The sequence below is a fragment of the Salvelinus sp. IW2-2015 genome, linkage group LG4q.1:29 (assembly GCF_002910315.2).
Source record: "Salvelinus sp. IW2-2015 linkage group LG4q.1:29, ASM291031v2, whole genome shotgun sequence".
Taxonomy (NCBI): domain Eukaryota; kingdom Metazoa; phylum Chordata; class Actinopteri; order Salmoniformes; family Salmonidae; genus Salvelinus; species Salvelinus sp. IW2-2015.
In genome coordinates, this window is record NC_036842.1 from 59,022,549 (window position 1) to 59,041,773 (window position 19,225).

Genomic DNA, 19,225 nt, shown 5'->3' on the forward strand with positions numbered 1-19,225 from the left:
TGCAGATCAGATGTTACAGTTCAGTCTAGACTGGAATGGATACAATGTAACAAATGTGACATGACCCTCAAGCTAGACTGTAGCCTATAAAATAACTAGCTCGTCCGTTCCAGTGTATAGAAAACGATCAGACTTCCTGAATCATGAGGTCGAAGTATCGTATATATATATGTTTTGTTGTCATTTGAATAATGCAGGAACGTAATAATTCATTCATGTGTTTATTTCTTATCGTGACATGTTGAACCACGTGACCATGCTGATGATGACGACATATGAAGTTACTTTAGTCAGCTTCCTACTTCCTTACCCTGGCTTGGTTCTCTCCTTCATCTTCCTTTCTTACGATAAAAAGACAAAATGTCCCACCAAACGGGCATACAGGGTAGCTATTTCAGTTACATTCTGTTGTTGCTTTTTTGGCATGTTTGAACTGTGTATATCTCAATTGAAAATCTGTTTTTAATCGATGTTAGAGCAAGCTCATTTGAAGTGCGGATTCCTGTAAGTAGCGACTGTAGCTAGCCAGTTAACGGAAGCGAGCTATCTGTGATTATTGATTTGATTCTCTGCTAAGAAGTAGTAGCAGTAGCAATATGTCCAAAAACAATGGCCAGCCATATCTGCTCCTGCCTCTACTCAAGCGAAAAAATAAACATGTTTTTCACGCTGGTCATTTTGGCTCGGGCAACGCCTTCATTGAAACAGTTGGCGTTCAAATMTAAAATGGATCAGACAGCCGCAACCTGAACCTATCAGACATATAGAAAATGAGCTCACTCACGGCCTACACCAAATTATCTGAAGGCTTTCAACCCAATGAAAGATGCTTTTGGTCATGTAGTGCATGTGGACACCTGCTCATCACACATCTGATTCCAAAATCATGGGAATTAATATGGAGTTGGTCRCTCCTTTGCTGCTATAACAGCCTCCACTCTTCTGGGAAGGCTTTCCACTAGATGTTGGAACGTTGCTGCGGGGACTTGCTTCCATTCATCCACGAGAGTTAGTGAGGTCAGGCACTGATGTTAGGCGATTAGGCCTGGCTCGCAGTCGGCATTCCATTTCATCCCAAAGGTGACGATTTTTACACGCTTCAGCACTCMGAGGACCTTTTCTGTGAGCTTGTGTGGCCTACCTATTCACGGCTGAGCCGTTGTTGCTCCTAGATGTTTCAACTTCACAATAACAGCACTTACAGTTGATCGAGGCAGCTCGAGCAGACGTTTGACGAACATCCTATGACGGTGCCACGTTGAAATTCACTGAGCTCTTCAGTAAAGCCTTTCTACTGCCAATGTTTGTTTATGGAGATTGCATGGCAGTGTTCTCGATTTTATACATCTGTCAGCAACGGGTGTGGCTGAAATAGTCCAATCCACTAATTTGAAGGGGTGTCCACATACTTTTATATATATATATATATAGTGTATCAATATTTGTGCATTTTCATTTGCACAGTTATTGAATTATTTATGCAAGTGATAGGCTACTTAAACAGGTAATGTTAGATGGCGTTGTCTGCAACGTTAATGTAGTTTTCACAACATGGGTGCATGAGGATCCTATTCACAAAACAGTTGTATATGGTAACCTTGACAACATCCATCTAAATATTAGTGGTGTGATCCAATCTGTGATCGGCTTAACCCTTTGGGGAAGGAGATTGCTTATGTTCGTTTGCATTCATCCTGCGTTGCATCCTACGTTCTCTGTATGGGCTTATGTGAGGGATAGGCCAGTACTAGGATGGTGTCCTAGATTTCAGTAGAGGCTTCTTCCCATAATGCAAGAAACAAACCCACTTAACATCTGTTTTTCCAGCTGGTAACGATGTGAAGGATGTCTTTGCCAGTGCAAGGAGTGGAAAACAATATCGACTCCTAAAGATTGTGATTGAGGATGGTAAGAAGTGTTTATTTTTCCACCAATTTGATCATAAATAAACAGATCTAAAGTTTGTCACGAAGGTTGTTTCTTTCAAGGGTAGGCCTATGTTTCAGATCCTTTTTAGAAGTAAAAACAGTTACCATGATTTAGGAAAGCCCAACAGATTTAATACACCAATATTACGTTTTCACTTTGAATGCGCAACTACTGAATTTGTGTTGCAGAGCAACTTGCTTTGGGCGTGACCAGGCAAGCATCAAAGACATGGGACCAAGAGTACGACTCGTTAGTCCTGCCTCTACTAGAGGACCACCTGCCGTCTTATATCCTGTACCGACTGGACTCCTCCAACAACCAGGGCTATGAGTGGATCTTCCTGGCCTGGTCACCTGACCATTCTCCTGTAAGCAACTCACCTGACACAGAGACYTCAACTTCCCTGTTAACATAAGTTCCCTCTGCAAATTATGTGGCACAGTCGTGTCAATGACACAGGTCTCCCTTTACATGCTCACAGTCACAACGCAGCCTCTCAGCAGATTTATTTTGTGTAGAATAGCTTACTTATCAAAAAAATATATTATTTGTCACATGCTTCGTAAACAACAGGTGTAGACTAACAGTGAAATAGTTATTTATGGGCCCTTCCCAACAATGCAGATAGAAAGAAAATAATAAAGAAATAATAGAAAAGTAATAACGTAATAATTAACAATAACTTGGCTGTATACACCGGGTACCAGTACCGAGTCGAGGTAATTGAGGTAGATATGTGCATATAACTAGGAATCAAATGACTAGGCAACAGGATGGATCATAAACATTAGCAGCAGCGTATGTGATGAGTAAAAAAGGTTAGTGCAAAAAGGGTTAATACGGATAGCCCGGGTAGCTATTTGATTAACTATTTTACTATTTAGCAGTCATGGCTTGGGGGTAGGAGCTGTTCAGTGTCCTGTTTGTTCCAGCCTTGGTGCATTGGTACCGCTTGCCGTGCGGTAGCAGAGAGAACAGTCTATGACTTGGGTGGCTGGAGTCTTTGACCATATGTAGGGCCTTCCTCTGACACCGTCTGGTATAGAGGTCCTGGATGGCAGAGAGCTTGGCCCCAGTAATGTATTGGGCCTTACACACTACCCTCTGTAGCACTTTGCGGTCAGATGCCAAGCAGTTGCCATTCCAAGCGGTGATGCGGCCAGTCAAGACCAAATCAAATTGTATTTGTCACATGCGCCGAATACAGCAGGTGTAGACCTTACAGTGAAATTATTACTTACAAGCCCTTATCCAACAATACAGTTTTAAGAAAAAATAAGTGTTAAAGTATTTACTAAATTAACTGAAGTAAACAAGAAAAAGAGAATTATTAAAGAGCAACAATAAAATAACAGTAATGAGGCTATATACAGGGGGTACCGGTACAGAGTCAATGTGCGGGGGCACCGGTTAGTTGAGGTAATATGTACATGTAGGTAGAGGTAAAGTGACTATGCTTGGCAATTTTTAGGGCCTTCCTCTGACACCGCCTGGTATAGAGGTCCTGGATGGCAGGAAGCTTGGCCCCAGTAATGTACTGGGACATACGCACTACCCTCTAGTGCCTTGTGGATGCAACCAGTCAGGATGCTCTCGATGGTGCAGCTGTATAACATTTTTTGAGGACCTATTCCTGTGGGGGAATAGGCATTGTCGTGCCCTCTTCACAGCTGTCTTGGTGTGTTTGGACCATGTCCGTTCGTTAGTGACATCAAGGAACTTGAAACTCTCAACCTGTTCAACTACAGCCCCGTCGATGACAATGGGGGCGTGCTCGGCCCTCCTTTACCTGTAGTCCACGATCATCTCCTTTGTCTTGATCACATTGAGGAAGAGGTTGTTATCCTGGCACCACACGGCCAGGTCTCTGACCTACCTATAGGCGATCTCATCGTTGTCGGTGATCAGGCCTACCACTGTTATGTCCTTAACAAACTTAATGATGGTGTTGGAGTCGTGCTTGGCCATGCAGTCATGGGTGAACGAGGAGAACAGGAGGGGACTGAGCACGCACCCCTYAGGGGCCCCCGTCTTAAGGATCAGCGTGGCAGATTTGTTTTTACCTACCCTTACCACCTGGGGGCGGCCCGTCAGGAAGTCCAGGATCCAGTTGCAGAGGGAGGTGTTTAGTCCCCGGGTCCTTAGCTTAGTGATGAGCTTTGTGGACACTAAGGTGTTGAACACTGAGCTGTAGTTAATGTAAAGCYTTCTCATGTAGGTGTTCCTTTGGTCCAGGTGGGAAAGGGCAGTGTGGAGTGCAATAGAGATTGTGTCATCTGTGGATCTGTTGGGGCGGAATGCAAAATGGAGTGGGTCTAGGGTTTCTGGGATAAAGGTGTTGATGTGAGCCATGACACTTGCCAGTTGGTCAGCGCATGCTCGGACTACACGTCCCTGTAATCCTTCTGGCACCTCCTTAATGCACTTATTCATGAAGCCGGTGACTGACGTGGTGAATTCAATGCATCGGATGAATCAGGAACATATTTMAGTCTGTGCTAGCGAAACAGTCCTGTAGCTTAGCATATGCTTCATTTGACCACTTTCTTATTGGTCATGTCACRGGTATTTCCTGTCAGGAGTTGGGATATAGTTATGGTGGATTAAAGATGATTTTGAGTTTTCACCTCTAGTTGCACATGTGACATGCTGGATTTCAGTTTCCTGTATTAAAATCTCRGGCCACTAGGAGCGCCGCCTCTGGATGAGCATTTTCTTGTTTGCTTATGGCCCTATACAACTCGTTGAGTGCGGTATTAGTTACCCGGCCTCGGTTTGTGGCGGTAAATAGACAGCTACGAAAAATATAGATAAACTCTTAGTAAATAGTATGGTCTATAGTTTATCATGAGGTGTTCTAACTCAGGCGAGCAGAACCTTGAGACTTCCTTAATATTACAGCTGTTGTTATCAAAGAGACACACACGTCCCCTTTGAGCTTACCCGACACTGCCGTTTTGTCCTGCCGATGCATAGAAAAACCAGCTAGATGTATATTATCCATGTCACTGTTCAGCCACGACTCCGAGAAACATAGGATATTACAGTTCTTCAGGTCCCGTCGATAGGATAGTCTCAAACGGAGCTCGTCCAGTTTGTTCTCCAGTGATTGTACGTTCGCCAATAGAACCGCGGGTAGAGGCGGTTTATCTACTCGRCAACGTAGTTTTGTCACGGTGCCTTCTCTTCCCGAGTCTCGGGGATTAGGGCCTGGACCGGAGTGAGCAGTATGTCCTGTGTTGCTGACTCGTTGTGAGTAGAAAACTTKAATCAAATTGAGGTTAGTGATTGCTGTTCTGATGTCCAGAAGTRATWTMKGGTCATATGAAATGGTGGTTCAAATCAGCAACAACAACAACAAAAAAAGACACAAAATAGCATACTTGGTCATTCCAGCCATTAGTGCTCAACTGTTTGTTAGCCTATGTGTAGTTTGTGCTGTAGTGTAGTGCAAATGGGACATTTTAGCTTTTGGCCTGCTCTTTATGCAGGTAACATCACAACTGTTGCAAATTGATGTAATGACTTGGTTCTCATTCTCAGGGTAATAAACTCAACGGACACTTTAAAAGCTTRTTCCTAGACGGTCAATAAAGCTGCATTCAATTAGTTGCACACACTATAMACCTTCCTCCTATAACCATTCACTTCTGGTGTAGACCCTCTAAACCTCAGCACTCCCTCAGTGACATGAATAAGTATATTTCATATTCTCAGAACCCAACAACAGAGAATGAAAGAAATTGAGCTCTACCTGATTGAATGAAGTGGTCCAATTAAGACTGAGGAATGTTGCAGGGACAGGAGGATAAATGTGARTGGCCTTCTTTTGACTGTGGTAGAGAGAGTGTATAGACTAGCATAGCATCCTATTCTAACAGACCGGGCAGGGCTCGACATTCCTACCCGCTATCCGGAGGCGGCGTGCCACGGGTCCAGGCGTGTCTGGAAATCTGCAGAAGTTTCAAAACACCACAAAGCACATGTTCTAAGACTGGAACATCCCAAATGGGCTGTGTTTATCTGGTGCTTATCCAGGCACAGTTAGCTATCCTCTGGAAAAAGAAGGGAAGCATGTGTTGAGTTGGCAAGAAAAGAATAAAGAGTTGTGTTTGAACGATGAGTAAAATCACTGCAATTCATTGATGAAATAGAAAGGGGATGGAATAGATGCATGTTAAGAGACTGCTTTTCCAGTACCCCTTGGTGTATTCACTAACGCATTCTATTTCAAACAGGTGCGACATAAGATGTTATARGCTGCTACCAGGGCCACAGTGAAGAAAGAATTTGGCGGAGGACTTATCAAAGATGAGCTCTTCGGCACCACAAAGGTTGGTTAGATTATCTGTGTGAGATTGGCTTGTGAAAGCCTCTTACTCCGAGGAGCTGATTTGCCGTCTGCTTTGCCACTCAACGGTTATTGTAATTGGAGGTGTCGTTTTTTTCCCCTTGCTCAAGCGGAGGCGTAAACATTGAAGAACGTTCCAGTATGCGATTGCTTTAAAAAGCTCGTCAGTAATTTGGCATTCACATTATCACACATATATAAGATGGAGGGTCGAGTATTGTCAAATATGTATTGTACGTGAATAGTAGTTGTGTATGTAGACGGCTAACTGGTACGTGGTCCCCGCTCCCCCAGGAGGATATGTCTTTGAGGGGCTACCAGAAGTACCTGGTGGCCGAGGCAGCACCACTACCACTCACTGCTGCCGAGGAGGAACTGAGGCGGATCAAACTCAGTGAGGTACGCGCACACACTCACACAGAGAGAACGCTCTTCACACTTCCTGTGATGTTTAAAAGTCATTCTGTGTAAAAGTCGTTGTGTTGGTTTAAAGTGTTAAATGGGTGTGGATTCAAGCCTTTTCTTTCAACTAAGACATGTATTGTAGGCAAACCTGCCTTAATATGGAAGGAAGTTAAAGCTGATGAAATGAGTGGTTCTGACCACTCAGGACAATTCACAGAGAGAGCCCCTGCACAATCAACCCGTAGCATCTGCTTTTCATTGTGTTCAATCCAAAAGACACAGTGTTGAATGTTAATGGCGGCTGGTGATACCTTCCCCCCCGTAGACCACAATGTCAGCAATACAGCTGTGCATAATGCCGACCTGGCACGTAGAGTCACTGGAAAGGTGCTGATGCGTTGGAACTGCAGGATGTTGGCAGATATATGAATATTAGTCCCGTATGGGTCAAGACTCATAGGTTTATAAATGGGTTGTTTTTGACAGAAATGTCATGATGCATTGTAAGCATAGATGTTGTCTCACTGAAGCACAGGTCTTGCACTAAAATGTTGTTCGTCAGCCTATATGAGGGGCCACCCTTGAATGTTGATGATGAATGATCATTCAATACTTTGCATTGATTCTGCATGGGAGAGCACTTGGTCAAGGTCACACCACTGTGCCTGTGCTTGGCTCCACTGATAAGATTGGGGGTACACTGCTATGTGATAGCCCAATGCTTTACTTGCCACTAATGATGACGATGCTAGTTAAGTGCGCTTTTGTCTGACGTTTCGATTTATAAAATGTGATTAACCAAAAATAAGTGTGTCTATCTTGAAAATCTCAGCCTCAACTCAAACCACGGCGAGTGTTCTTTAAAGAGGGAACAACATTATTGCTGTGCAGAGTTCACCCTGTCTGTCACAAGACTTGTCTCCAACTCCATAAAAGGAATTAGTCTGAGAAGCAGTCCGTCACGCTCCTAAATACAGCCAGTAAAAAGCTAGAAGGGAGAAAACAGGAAGTAAGGGTCGCATTTCTCCCAGTTGTTGAAGGAAGATAATACCAACATTAATCTGTGTGGGAGCAAAGTGGCTTTGAAATGTGCCTGGAGAGCGAGAGAGAGACTGCCTTGACTAAGTAGTTGGATAAAACCCACAATCCTTTTGGTACATGAGGTGGGTGCACCGCATCTGCTGCTCAATCATGTGTACACAACCGACAGCCGTTCATTCAAAGAGAACAAACAGAGCACTAAAAATAGAGGCCATCCATCAGTATAATCCATTTCCAGTCTTTCAGGTGATTCAGAAGAAGTGCCTCATCCCTCCAGTCTCTCCCGCCCAGATATAGAAATATCAGCCACATGAGTCATTATCCCCAATGTGGAGAATCTGAGAGGGGATGAATGTTCTAGATCATTTTGCCTGGTATTTGCTTGATATTAATTTTAAGGTGGCCTCGTCTTCCTTAGGAAAGAGATCTTATGATCTCTAAGGGACTTCCTGGTTAAATGAGAATGATAATATTGATTGAACCACTTGGGTTACCACTAGTGGGCTGCGTGTCGACTATGGTACAGTTGTTCTACTTTCAGTCGCTTTTGTGCTGTTTTCACAAGTGTGGTGAATTTTCTAAACTCTTAGTACAGTGTTTTGAAGACATCTTTRACCACATAACCATTGATCCAAAATATAAGTTTACCGGGAAATACCATGAACATTGATTTAATCACCAAAACACAACATTGTTGTTTTCAACCAGTTAATCCAATAGCAAAAGAAGCAAGATACAGTGAGCACCATAATTCATTGGACAGTGYCCATCTCTGATCAATATCAGATTTTTAAAACTTGCTTTGAAGTAAAGTCAGTCTAGTCATCATTATAGTAGTTCAGTATATATCATACTTTATGTTTCTACTTTACAGACATTTTCATGATGTAGTTCTCAAAATATGTAGTAGACCAGTTTTAAAATCTATAGGAGTAGTCGGATTAAGTAATACTAAAACGTATTTTAACAAATGAGAAGAGAATCATGTGAGAGTGAGCATTGCATTGTGAAAGGCAATCACTTTATATGAACAAGCTTTGCAATGTGAAACATGTTTATAGATAACACTGATTTTAAGTTGTGTGAAAAAGTGACTATGATTTTGTGTGTTGTACTTAGTCAATTGAAAATGTGCGTAGAGTTTTGAAACTACTTTTTTGACTGTCTGTTTTGAGTTTTGTATTAAGAGTTGTGAAAATTGCACCGAAGCAATTGAACAAAACTGTAAATAGTTGTCTCTGTGCTGTGTGTTCAGGTGCAGACTGACATCAGTGTGGATACCAAGCAGCAGACACTGCAGGGAGTGGCCTTCCCCATACATGGAGACGCTGTCGAGGCGCTCGAAAGATTCAGGGACAAACGAGTCAACTACGTACAACTTGTAAGTCCTTCTCCCCCTCTGTCGCTTTTCCAGGTGAGTCCGTTAAGAACAAGTTCTGTTCCTTCTTTATACTCAGGATTCTCTTCAGAATGACAAAGGAATTTTGGAGTCGGGAGTTTTATTGAACAGTACAATGTGGTTCTCTTTTTGACCAAGGCATCATTGTCAACTCTCCTCATTGAAATTCAAGGTCTGGTGTCACAAGATCAGATTTGGGGACAAAGGCATAATTGTGACACTTTGAGCTGGCACTGCCTGGTTCTCGCTCCTCTTTCTCTAAAGTCATAATGAGCAGGTTTTCAAAAGAGCTATTCGATAAATCACACAACTGAAATGACACTTTTATTAGAGGGTAATTTTCCAACTGTCATATCTGGTTAATTCATAATAGTTTCATTTCAATAGGAAATCGACTTTCCCAACGAGCTCATTAGGTTGTCTAACACTGAACCGACCGAGGTGAAAGATCTGCCCAAGAGGATCCCCACTGAGTCGGCACGCTATCACTTCTTCCGCTACAAACATTCCCARGAGGGAGACTACCTGGAGTCCACTGGTAAAAAAATAAAAAATAAATTGTTACGTAATTTTTTTTCACAGAGGAACAACAGAATTGTAAGCAACTTAAGACACCAAGCGGTCATGACTTAAATCTTTCATATTTCACTGAAGTTAATCTCTTTTTTATATTTCACAAAGTTGTATATCTCTTGATTGGGATGGGACATCTTCCATTGTTGTTTTCTCTTCTGCAGTGTTCATTTATTCCATGCCGGGGTACAAGTGTAGCATCAAAGAGAGGATGCTCTATTCTAGCTGTAAAAATCCCCTGGTGGACTTGGTTGAAAATAACATGCAAATTGACATTTTGAAGAAGGTAAGGACCAAAAGGCCAAGCTATTTTATTAGAATTGTAACACAACCAATACAAAGTGTTAGTAACATTTAAAGGTGTTCCTGTGTTTATTTGGAGAGGGTCTTTCATAGGGTTCAGGAAAGTATCAGTAGGTTCAGGTTTGGGGATAATCACATTTAAATTCATGAAGTATATTGACACTCCTATTCCAATGTTCCTCAGTGTTTCAATTTGGAATTTGAATTTCAGTTTACTTCCTGAATTGACTTCAACCCTGGTTTTGTTATAACAGTCCAACTCCTCACTATTCATGTGTTTGACTGTCCACAGCTGGAGATAGACAATGGGGATGAGCTGACTGGTGATTTCCTGTATGAGGAGGTCCATCCCAAGCAGCATGCACACAAGCAGGCCTTCGCCAAGCCCAAGGGACCTGCCGGGAAGAGGGGCGGACACCGCATCACCAGACCACCTGGAGATGGAGAAGAGGATGACTAAACGAACATCACCCCCCACGCTCCATAATGGAACATTCCAAGTGATCATGGAGGGAAAGCTTATTTGACGCAACCTTAAAGCCCATCCAGAGACTGAACTATGCACACCAAAGGACAACTTAGCTGAGACACACACTTGAGAATATCCGTTTGTAGCCTGTCAAATTGAAGGTTCTATGAGGGCGTAACTTCTTTCATTCGCAACGTATTTTACTGAGCTATCATAGAAGTTAGAACAAGTTGAGTAGGGAAGGTTTTTACACTTGTTGCTGAGACAAAAATATGCTAGTGCAACTAATGTGAATTTGTGACGAACCCTCCATGAGTTGTTCACATGCTTGCATTCCTCTTACAGTAGGTCAATTTGTGTGTTTCCTGTCCCCAAAGTTGAGACAAACGTTTCCATCGCTATGTGTGCACAGCTATGAAGAGGTCTAACCCCACCCCCACAAAAATGTCATATTTGCTCACATCATTCTTAATTTTAATAGTGCAGTTTATTTTTTATATTGGAAATTCTTTTTGATATAATTGTGGTTTACATAAAACACATCTGCTGAGAAATGTACTTTTCTATGCAAGTGCTGTACATACATGTGATTTAAAGGTCTCGTCTGTACTGTTCGTCTATCTATAGTGTCAACGAGGGTCAAGTGACAGACAACAGGGGCTTCGAGTATTGATACATCTCAGATTACTCCTTCAGAGGAAGCTAAGTTGCATATGGTGTGCATGCAGGGTGAGTCCCAGAGACTGGGATATCAAATGGAATTTGTTTCTGCCACAGTCACTTGTCTACGGATTATCGTAAGGCAAACCACTAGTTTAACACCTCATATTTGGACAAGGGAATACCTTCTCATGAGAAGTGTCATGTTTGGTCTTAAGTTGTTTATTTTTTTAAAGGAAAATAAAAATATTTAAATCACACACTGAATGGCCTATATTTATTTTATTTTTTACAGCCACTTGTCCGATGATATACTTACAGTACATATCAAGCAATTCAACAAAGATGGAAAATATATTCATTATTTTGGCAAAAAATACAAAAGACTGGTGTAACATGTTTGGTCCTTTTCTTCAGCAAAGTAAACTTAAGGAAAATGAGTGCGGGATAGTCGTTCTTCCTGTTGTCTATGCTTCACTCTGGGGTCCCAGCTGTTCCAGTGAAATGCTTTTGACAACATCTTCAAGCTGTGTCAGGACCTATTAAAATATTGACATTTCAGTGTGATATAGACCGTAAGCATTGGCTCCCAGCTAGTAAGCGATTGTGTTGATCACTAACAGCTAAGCACCACAAAGTACCCATTGCTACTGTATACCAGTGGAAACAGTACTGTAAACTAAAGAGATACCAACTGTAATGGCATCACACACCTCTTCCATCAGTGGCCGTTTGTTCTTCTTGTCACTGAGACAGTCGCTCGCTAAGAAGTAGGTCCTCTCCACCAATGGCAGGTCCCAGTCTYTCATCTTCTTGTCCACAAAGTCCTCCAGGGCCATCTCCTCCTCGTCAATCTCGTCTTTCATCTCCATCTATGACAGCCATAACAAATCATAATAGCCATAAAAAATCATAAGTCATAACAAATGATAACAGTCGTAACAAACAGCTGAAACACATACAGCCATCAGCCACTGCCTGCAGTGGTAACTACACTGACAGACAAGAGAAATAAAGCACTGCCATCTATAATGTACAAATGTGGCCTTATGTTCCACAGGGAGCAAAGAGTAGAAAGTTAGTAAGTATTTGCTGCATAAATAACTGGCTTTTTGATTGATACTGTATAGTAAATCCTTTTCTTTAGATAACATGCATTCATGTGTACTGTATTGGGGGATGGTGAAGTCTGAAGAGTATAGAGAAAGATTCCATTGTGCTGCTTTGCTCACCAGGAACTTGGGATCACGGTTTTCATCGACTGGCGGGAGTCCAGACAATATTTCTAGCAACACCTGTAGATGACAGAAACCTTAAGATGAACCACTTGGCTCTAGCTAACAACAGGCCTCTATAACTCTCCACTAATAATAAAGTATGCTGTATCGAAGATACTGTTCCCAGGGCTGTCAGGCTGAACACAAGACAGTAGCTGTTGGTTTATGACCAGGTTCAACCAGTTCAACACACAGATGACCTGAGCTCATATTAGACTGCTGACATTAGAGAAGGTCATTTATGTCATACAGTACTGTTCCCACACTTTCCATTATTAGCCTAAATCAACATTTGCCAACATGTTTTTTAATGTATCATTGTGGAGCAACCTTAATGATATTTCAATGTGAAATTGATTGGCTGGTAGACTGACAAAGGTGCATGATTCTGACTTAAGGGTSCGATAATTATGTGTGTGTCAGTAGTTTTTGGAGTCTGGCACTGAGGTAAACTGCTGAACTGACAATTCCGTTTCATYAGTTTTACTTACGTTGCAGCTTCTCAATAAATTCAATATTCTTGTCACTGTATCTTCTAGGCTCTATTTAGGTCTTTAAAGTGATGGTGAGAAAGGCAAAACTCTAACACTTTACCTGTTTGTCATAATGGAGTGGTGTAGCCACATGAGGTGCTGCCAAAATTGACCCATCGCTAAGCACCTCTTGGTTACTGTTACAACCTCGGACAACATTTTCCTGGGCAGCCCAATTCCCTATTCAACCACTGGCGAAATCCCCTAACAATGATCTCAAACTGTGTTTCTAAAACACAATGAAATTAAACACAGACTACCCCTTCCTAATCAGGAAACTCTTGGGTATGTTATGGTGGACTGTCATTATAATTGCTTCATGGGAACCTGGTAAAATGATGTTTGTAGTGTAGGTAGCCACTGAATGGCTCTGAATTCACTGTCAGCATGCAGTCAACGCTATAACCACTTGTTGGAGCTAACTAGTGCTCTGAAATGGTATCCTGATGTCGACAACAGAAGGGAGTTGTATTCATAACATTGCTAACTTAACTAGCTAACATACACTACCGTTCAAAAGTTTGGGGTCACTTAGAAATGTCCTTATTTTTGTAAGAAAAGCAAATATTTTTGTCCATTAAAATAACATCTGATCAGAAATACAGTGTAGACATTGTTAATGTTGTAAATGACTATTGTAGCTGGAAACGGCAGATTTTTTATGGAATATCTACATAGGCGTACAGAGGCCCATTATCAGCAACCATCACTCCTGTGTTCCAATGGGAAGTTGTGTTAGCTAATCCAAGTTTATCATTTTAAAAGGCTAATTGATCATTAGAAAACCCTTTTGCAATTATGTTAGCACAGCTGAAAACTGTTGTGCTCATTAAAGAAGCAATACAACTGTCCTTTTCTAGATTAGTTGAGTATCTGGAGCATCAGCATTTGTGGGTTCGATTACAGGCTCAAAATGGCCAGAAACAAATAAGTTTCTTCTGAAACTCATCAGTCTATTCTTGTTCTGAGAAATGAAGGCTATTCCATGTGAGAAATTGCCAAGAAACTGAAGATCTCGTACAACGCTGTGTACTACTCCCTTCACAGAACAGCGCAAACTGGCTCTAACCAGAATAGAAAGAGAAGTGGGAGGCCCTGGTGCACAACTGAGCAAGATGACAAGTACATTAGAGTGTCTAGTTTGAGAAACAGACGCCTCACAAGTCCTCAACTGGCAGCTTCATTAAATAGTACCCACAAAACACCAGTCTCAACATCAACAGTGAAGAGACGATTCCGGGATGCTGGCCTTCTAGGCAGAGTTGCAAAGAAAAAGCCATATCTCAGACTGGCCAATAAAAAGAAAAGATTAAGACGGGCAAAAGAACACAGACACTGGACAGAGGAAGATTGGAAAAAAGTGTTATGGACAGACACATCTAAATTTGAGGTGTTCGGATCACAAAGAAGAAAAATTAAAAGAGGCTGGAGGAGTGCTTGACGCTGGGGGTGATTTGGTGGTGGTAAAGTGGGAGATTTGTACAGGGTAAAAGGGATCTTGAAGAAGGAAGGCTATCACTCCATTTTGCAACGCCATGCCATACCCTGTGGACGACGCTTAATTGGAGCCAATTTCCTCCTACAACAGGACAATGACCCAAAGAACAGCTCCCAACTATGCAATAACTATTTAGGGAAGAAGCAGTCAGCTGGTATTCTGTTTATAATGGAGTGGCCAGCACAGTCACCGGATCTCWACCCTATTGAGCTGTTGTGGGAGCAGCTTGACCGTAAGAAGTGCCCATCAAGRCAATCCAACTTGTGYGAGMTGCTTCAGGATGCATGGGGTGAAATGTCTTCAGWTTACCTCAAKAAATMMACAACTAGAATGCKAAAGGCTGCAAGGCTGTAATWGCTGCAAATGGAGGATTCTTTAATGAAAGCAAAGTTTGAAGGACACAATTATTATTTCAATTAAAAATCCGTATCTATAACRTTGTCAACAGCTTGACTACATTTTGAAAAAACAAGTTATATTAAGTGGCTAGCTAGCATTAGCAACGTGTGGTGGTCAATGAGACAGAGCTAGCTAACCAGCTGAGCTAGCAAACAATGTAACAAAAGTATAATTTCAGATTTGGAAAAACACTCCATTTAAACATACATTTTTTTGAAGAAAACTATTTTGCCATAGCCCTCACTGGCTTTCATGCGAGGCGTCGGACTTGGCGACAGTTGCTATCCATTGGTTGCCCAAAATTCTGGGGCGGGGCTTAGCGAAGGGTCAATTGCAATTGTCATGTGGTGTCGCTAAGATAATCATCAAATCAATGCGGTGTGGATTTCACACTGTATTGTATAACGTCTGTGCATTGTGTTAGTTCCATACATTTGTGTAGCTGTAAAGAACAACTCACCACTCCAAAACTGTAGATGTCAGATTTGGGAGTGATCTCGCCCCTGAGTGCCTCGTTTGCCATGTATGCTGTTGTACCCACAATCCTCTCTGTCATCACTGTCGCTGACGATCGCGTGGCTGAGGCTCGGGTCAGCCCAAAATCGGAGATCTTCGGCACAAGCAATTCATCCAGCAAAATATTACCACTGCCAGATAGAAATGATTTAGCACTCATTAATAACATTGAGACTGATATGACAAGGTTGTCCGTCCATGATTAAAATGTCTAAAATATGATAAAGTGCCATGGGAAATGCATTATAGAAATTGTCCACAGTTACCTCTTGACATCTCTGTGGACATGGTGGTTGCTGTGCAAATACTCTAAGCCTCTGGCTGTTCCCACAGCGATCAAACATCTCCTGTGCCAGGAAAGAGGAGGGCTACCATCCTACAATGAAATAAATATATTCACAAAGACAAAGTACCTGTAAAAGGTCTCTCTTGCTAAATCTATTTTTATCTCAATGGTTCTGTATAAATAAAGTAAAGGGAGACGCCAGGCGGATATGTATGCTTACCAAGCAAGCCAGACGATCTAGCAATGAACCATTGGACATGTAAGCATACACCAAACAGGGGTGATGGCCATCACGTGAAAAGCCAACCATGTCTACTAGGTTTTCATGTTTCAACCTGTGAAAATAAGAGGGCTCCTATCAGGCAAACAGTAGCCTGTTCTTTCAACTTTAAAGACAGTCGAAGGTAAATCCAATCTACTCAATCTAAAAACCAATCTCTGCAGAGTTCCTAAGTAAAGTCTCGCTCTAAGATAGGTCGCTCAGGACATTTCTCTGTTGATTTGTATTAGCGGAGACATATGAGGTAGACGTATGGTCCGATGGAGATATTGAGCACACGCAAGCTATTGCTTCTATTAATGAATTAGGGCTGTAATGAAGTGGTCGCACAGCAGGTCAGCTAGCGTACAAGGACTCCTCACAAAACAACAACGGACCAGCAGAAAATAAACACCTACACCATAAGAGTTTGGACCTCTTGAATGAACTGAACGCTCAGCTCTTCAAGTGAGATGTCTTCCATCTAAAAAGACGGTAACAGAAGTTTTAGTCACCTTTGAGAATGTGCTGGATAATTAAATATGGACAACAACTCGACTCATACACTGAACAAACAATAAGGTGTTAGTGCCAGAGAGAACAATTAACACCTACTGAGTGTAGTTTCTTCACTGCCACAGGTTTGCCATTGATGAGGCCTTTGTAGACCGTTCCAAAGCCTCCCTCACCAAGTCTMCTCCCACCGTCACTCACTGGCCTCTCGTCAAAATTACCAGTTATCTTCTTCAGCTCATGGAAAGAAAGCCTGAGAAATCCTAAGGATCAATGGACAAACCTGTTTATGAGGATAATTCTTAGTACAGTTATCATGGTTTATTGAACACCGCACATATGCTGCCACCTACTGGATGTTGTGTGCACTGTGACACACACGTCTGAATAGGTTCAATCGATTTGTTTAATTGGCCTAGTTTACACATTTAATCTCACTAAACACAATCTATAACAGTATCCTGTCACTATATGTATCTCATTAAACCGCAAGTAAAATAACCTATAAAGCTAATCTATATAGAATCTATATAACCACATGTATCACTACGTTCTGGACACTCATTACACCTCCAGTGATTATAACACATTTATGTGCAGGTCATACAACAGTAGTGCACCTGCAGTGCCATTGGGTTCCTGGTCCTCCTGTGGCTCTGAGGTGCTGTCTGGTGGTGGGTGTTCCTTTGTCTGTGCCTCTGTCCTCCCCAGGGGTCTTGTTGCAGCATCGCTGTTGCCTACCATCTCTTTGTCTCTGGGAGAATCGGGTGGCTGGGGGACTGCTGGACGGGGGTTGTTGATTGCATCTGGGTAAAACATAGCATTTAGATACAAATAATGACGGGGCACTGTTGAAATAAATACACACATGAAGGCCAGACCAGAGATGAACAGGCAGTCAATATAGTAGAAAGTCCTTGATCTAATGCATATTGCCTACTGTAGTACCCAACCTGGTAGCATAATACTGGCTGCAGCCATTAACCTGTGGCTCATCAGAATGTCCACTAACTCTCCCACGGTGCTGTTAGATGTCCCCCAGTCATTCAGTAGCTCCATGGTAGGACTTCTTCCCTGTAAAACTACTGCTTCAAATCGCCTGTTATATGAAGGTTTGTTCAATAATAGAGCAGTAGAAAAGGGAAACAACCCAAAACATGTTACAAAATATCACGCAGGCTTGATAGAAGGTAACAATTTGTTATGATGGCAATGGTATCACTCCCGTCAGAGAAGTAGCTGATTGGCACATTGACGTTACCTTAGATGTTGCTGAGAGTACCTCGGCTCCCCTGTGGGTTTATGTATTGAAACAATAACGTCTTTCCAGCTGTCTTGAGGGTCCAATAAGTCAGACAGTTTTCGTCGAACCCCATAGTTGAGGTTTCGAATAAATGTAGCCGATGTTATTGTGTTGCTCATCCTGAAAAAGAACGATCACACATGTTCTACAGTAGTTTTTTTCCATCATGAGGAAACACTTCAAAGGCAAGCGTTACAATTGTCATCCATGGCGCTTACCTCGGTAACGCATCTAGAAATCGTTTTTTATATATCTATTTCCTTGTTCATTGAAGTACCCTAAAAAATGTTTTTTTTGTTGCCGAGATTGAGCAACTTCCCTAGTGTAAAAAATGTACCACGTGACATGGTTCCACTTTTGTCATCGCTGTAGCATGTATTGTAGATTAACAACAGTGCCCTCTTGTGGGAAATGTGGGAGACACAATTATATCTGCCAAGGAGTTTAAAAGCTCTGTTATTTTTCTCCACCAAATAGTAGTCTTCCCCATTCCTATATCTGAGAATACCGTTGGAAGCATGCAAGTCGAGATGCTGTTGTGATTAAGTCTAGAGGTCTGGCGCATATACATCAACAATTATGATGAAATAACAAGGACAGAATGCTGTGCATGCTTTGGCAGCCAGAGATTTAATTGCTCTTTCGAAGTCAGTGAGAATAATGAATCATATTCTCTCTCTCTCTCTCTGTCTCTCTCAGCAGTACCTGATCTGTTTATGGCCTGCTAGTTGCTATTTGCTCTGGGTGTGTTTGATGAGGATCTATGATCATTTCCACATGCTGATGCTGCTGGTGGCCTGGCTGGCTGGGATTGTGGGTGGGTTGGTTTGGGTGTGTGGTTGAGAGGGAAGGAGAGGCCCAGGGTCCACCCTGTATATGTAAGGGAAGGGGAAAGGGGGATACCTAGTCAGTTGTACAACTGAATGCCTTCAACTGAAATGTGTCTTCTGCATTTAACCCAGAGAGGTGCGGGGGGCTGCCATAATCGACATCCACGTCTTCGGCGCCCGGGGAACAGTGGGTTAGCTGCCTTGCTCAGAACGACAGATTTTTACCTTGTCAGGTCGGGGATTCTGGCCCAACGCTGGTTACTGGCCCAACGCTCTAACRACTAGGCTACCGAGACGAGATGTTGTGCTGGTCATGTGACTCAGAGACTCAGTGCCTGTAGGACCCTGGTTATGAACCCTGTGGTTGGTTAGATATGTGGAAGTACAATCAGAAGAGTCAGGCCAACCTTGACTGTGACCCTGGGGCCACAGGGCCACCCATGGCCACCTACGAAGTCAGATTTATGTACCCATTCTGCCAGGAGAGAGGAATACCAGCAGGCTCAGCTCTGTTTACTAAGCCTGCGTAAGGGACCAATTGACACTCGGTTATGAACACTGTATTTGTCTCTGTTCCCATAGGGGCCATAAGTATCTCTATGACAACTCAGAGAGACTACTAATGCACTTATTATGTCTACCGACTATAACACACATGATGACTGAATTAACAATGGAGAC

The 19,225-nt window shown here is 42.4% G+C and overlaps 2 protein-coding genes across 4 annotated transcripts; one reads left to right on the plus strand and one right to left on the minus strand.

Annotated features, from left to right (window-relative positions):
* Window positions 1-275: 275 nt before the first annotated feature.
* On the plus strand, window positions 276-10,642 carry LOC111962248 (twinfilin-1). The gene is given in 9 exon segments (XM_023985190.2): window positions 276-385; window positions 1,828-1,908; window positions 2,118-2,296; window positions 6,168-6,263; window positions 6,575-6,679; window positions 8,982-9,107; window positions 9,513-9,663; window positions 9,863-9,984; window positions 10,294-10,642. Coding segments are annotated over 9 exon segments (1,053 nt in total). The 5' UTR covers window positions 276-360; the 3' UTR covers window positions 10,462-10,642.
* On the minus strand, window positions 10,349-18,046 carry LOC111962246 (interleukin-1 receptor-associated kinase 4). 3 transcript variants are annotated; one of them, XM_023985189.2, is made up of 12 exons: window positions 17,933-18,046; window positions 17,673-17,834; window positions 17,365-17,510; window positions 17,032-17,217; window positions 16,514-16,674; window positions 16,318-16,382; window positions 15,860-15,974; window positions 15,620-15,729; window positions 15,298-15,484; window positions 12,363-12,425; window positions 11,844-12,002; window positions 10,349-10,435 (listed from the first exon to the last, which is right to left on the minus strand). In XM_023985189.2, exons 2-12 carry the CDS (start codon window positions 17,831-17,833, stop codon window positions 10,424-10,426), a joined length of 1,365 nt encoding a protein of 454 aa, XP_023840957.1. In that variant the 5' UTR covers window position 17,834; window positions 17,933-18,046; the 3' UTR covers window positions 10,349-10,423. The 3 variants fall into 3 exon arrangements, with proteins under 3 accessions (XP_023840957.1, XP_023840956.1, XP_070299087.1); XM_023985188.2 differs by lacking the exon at window positions 10,349-10,435 and adding an exon at window positions 11,398-11,669; XM_070442986.1 differs by lacking the exons at window positions 10,349-10,435; window positions 17,673-17,834; window positions 17,933-18,046 and adding an exon at window positions 11,398-11,669 and having other exon boundaries at window positions 17,365-17,571.
* Window positions 18,047-19,225: the final 1,179 nt, after the last annotated feature.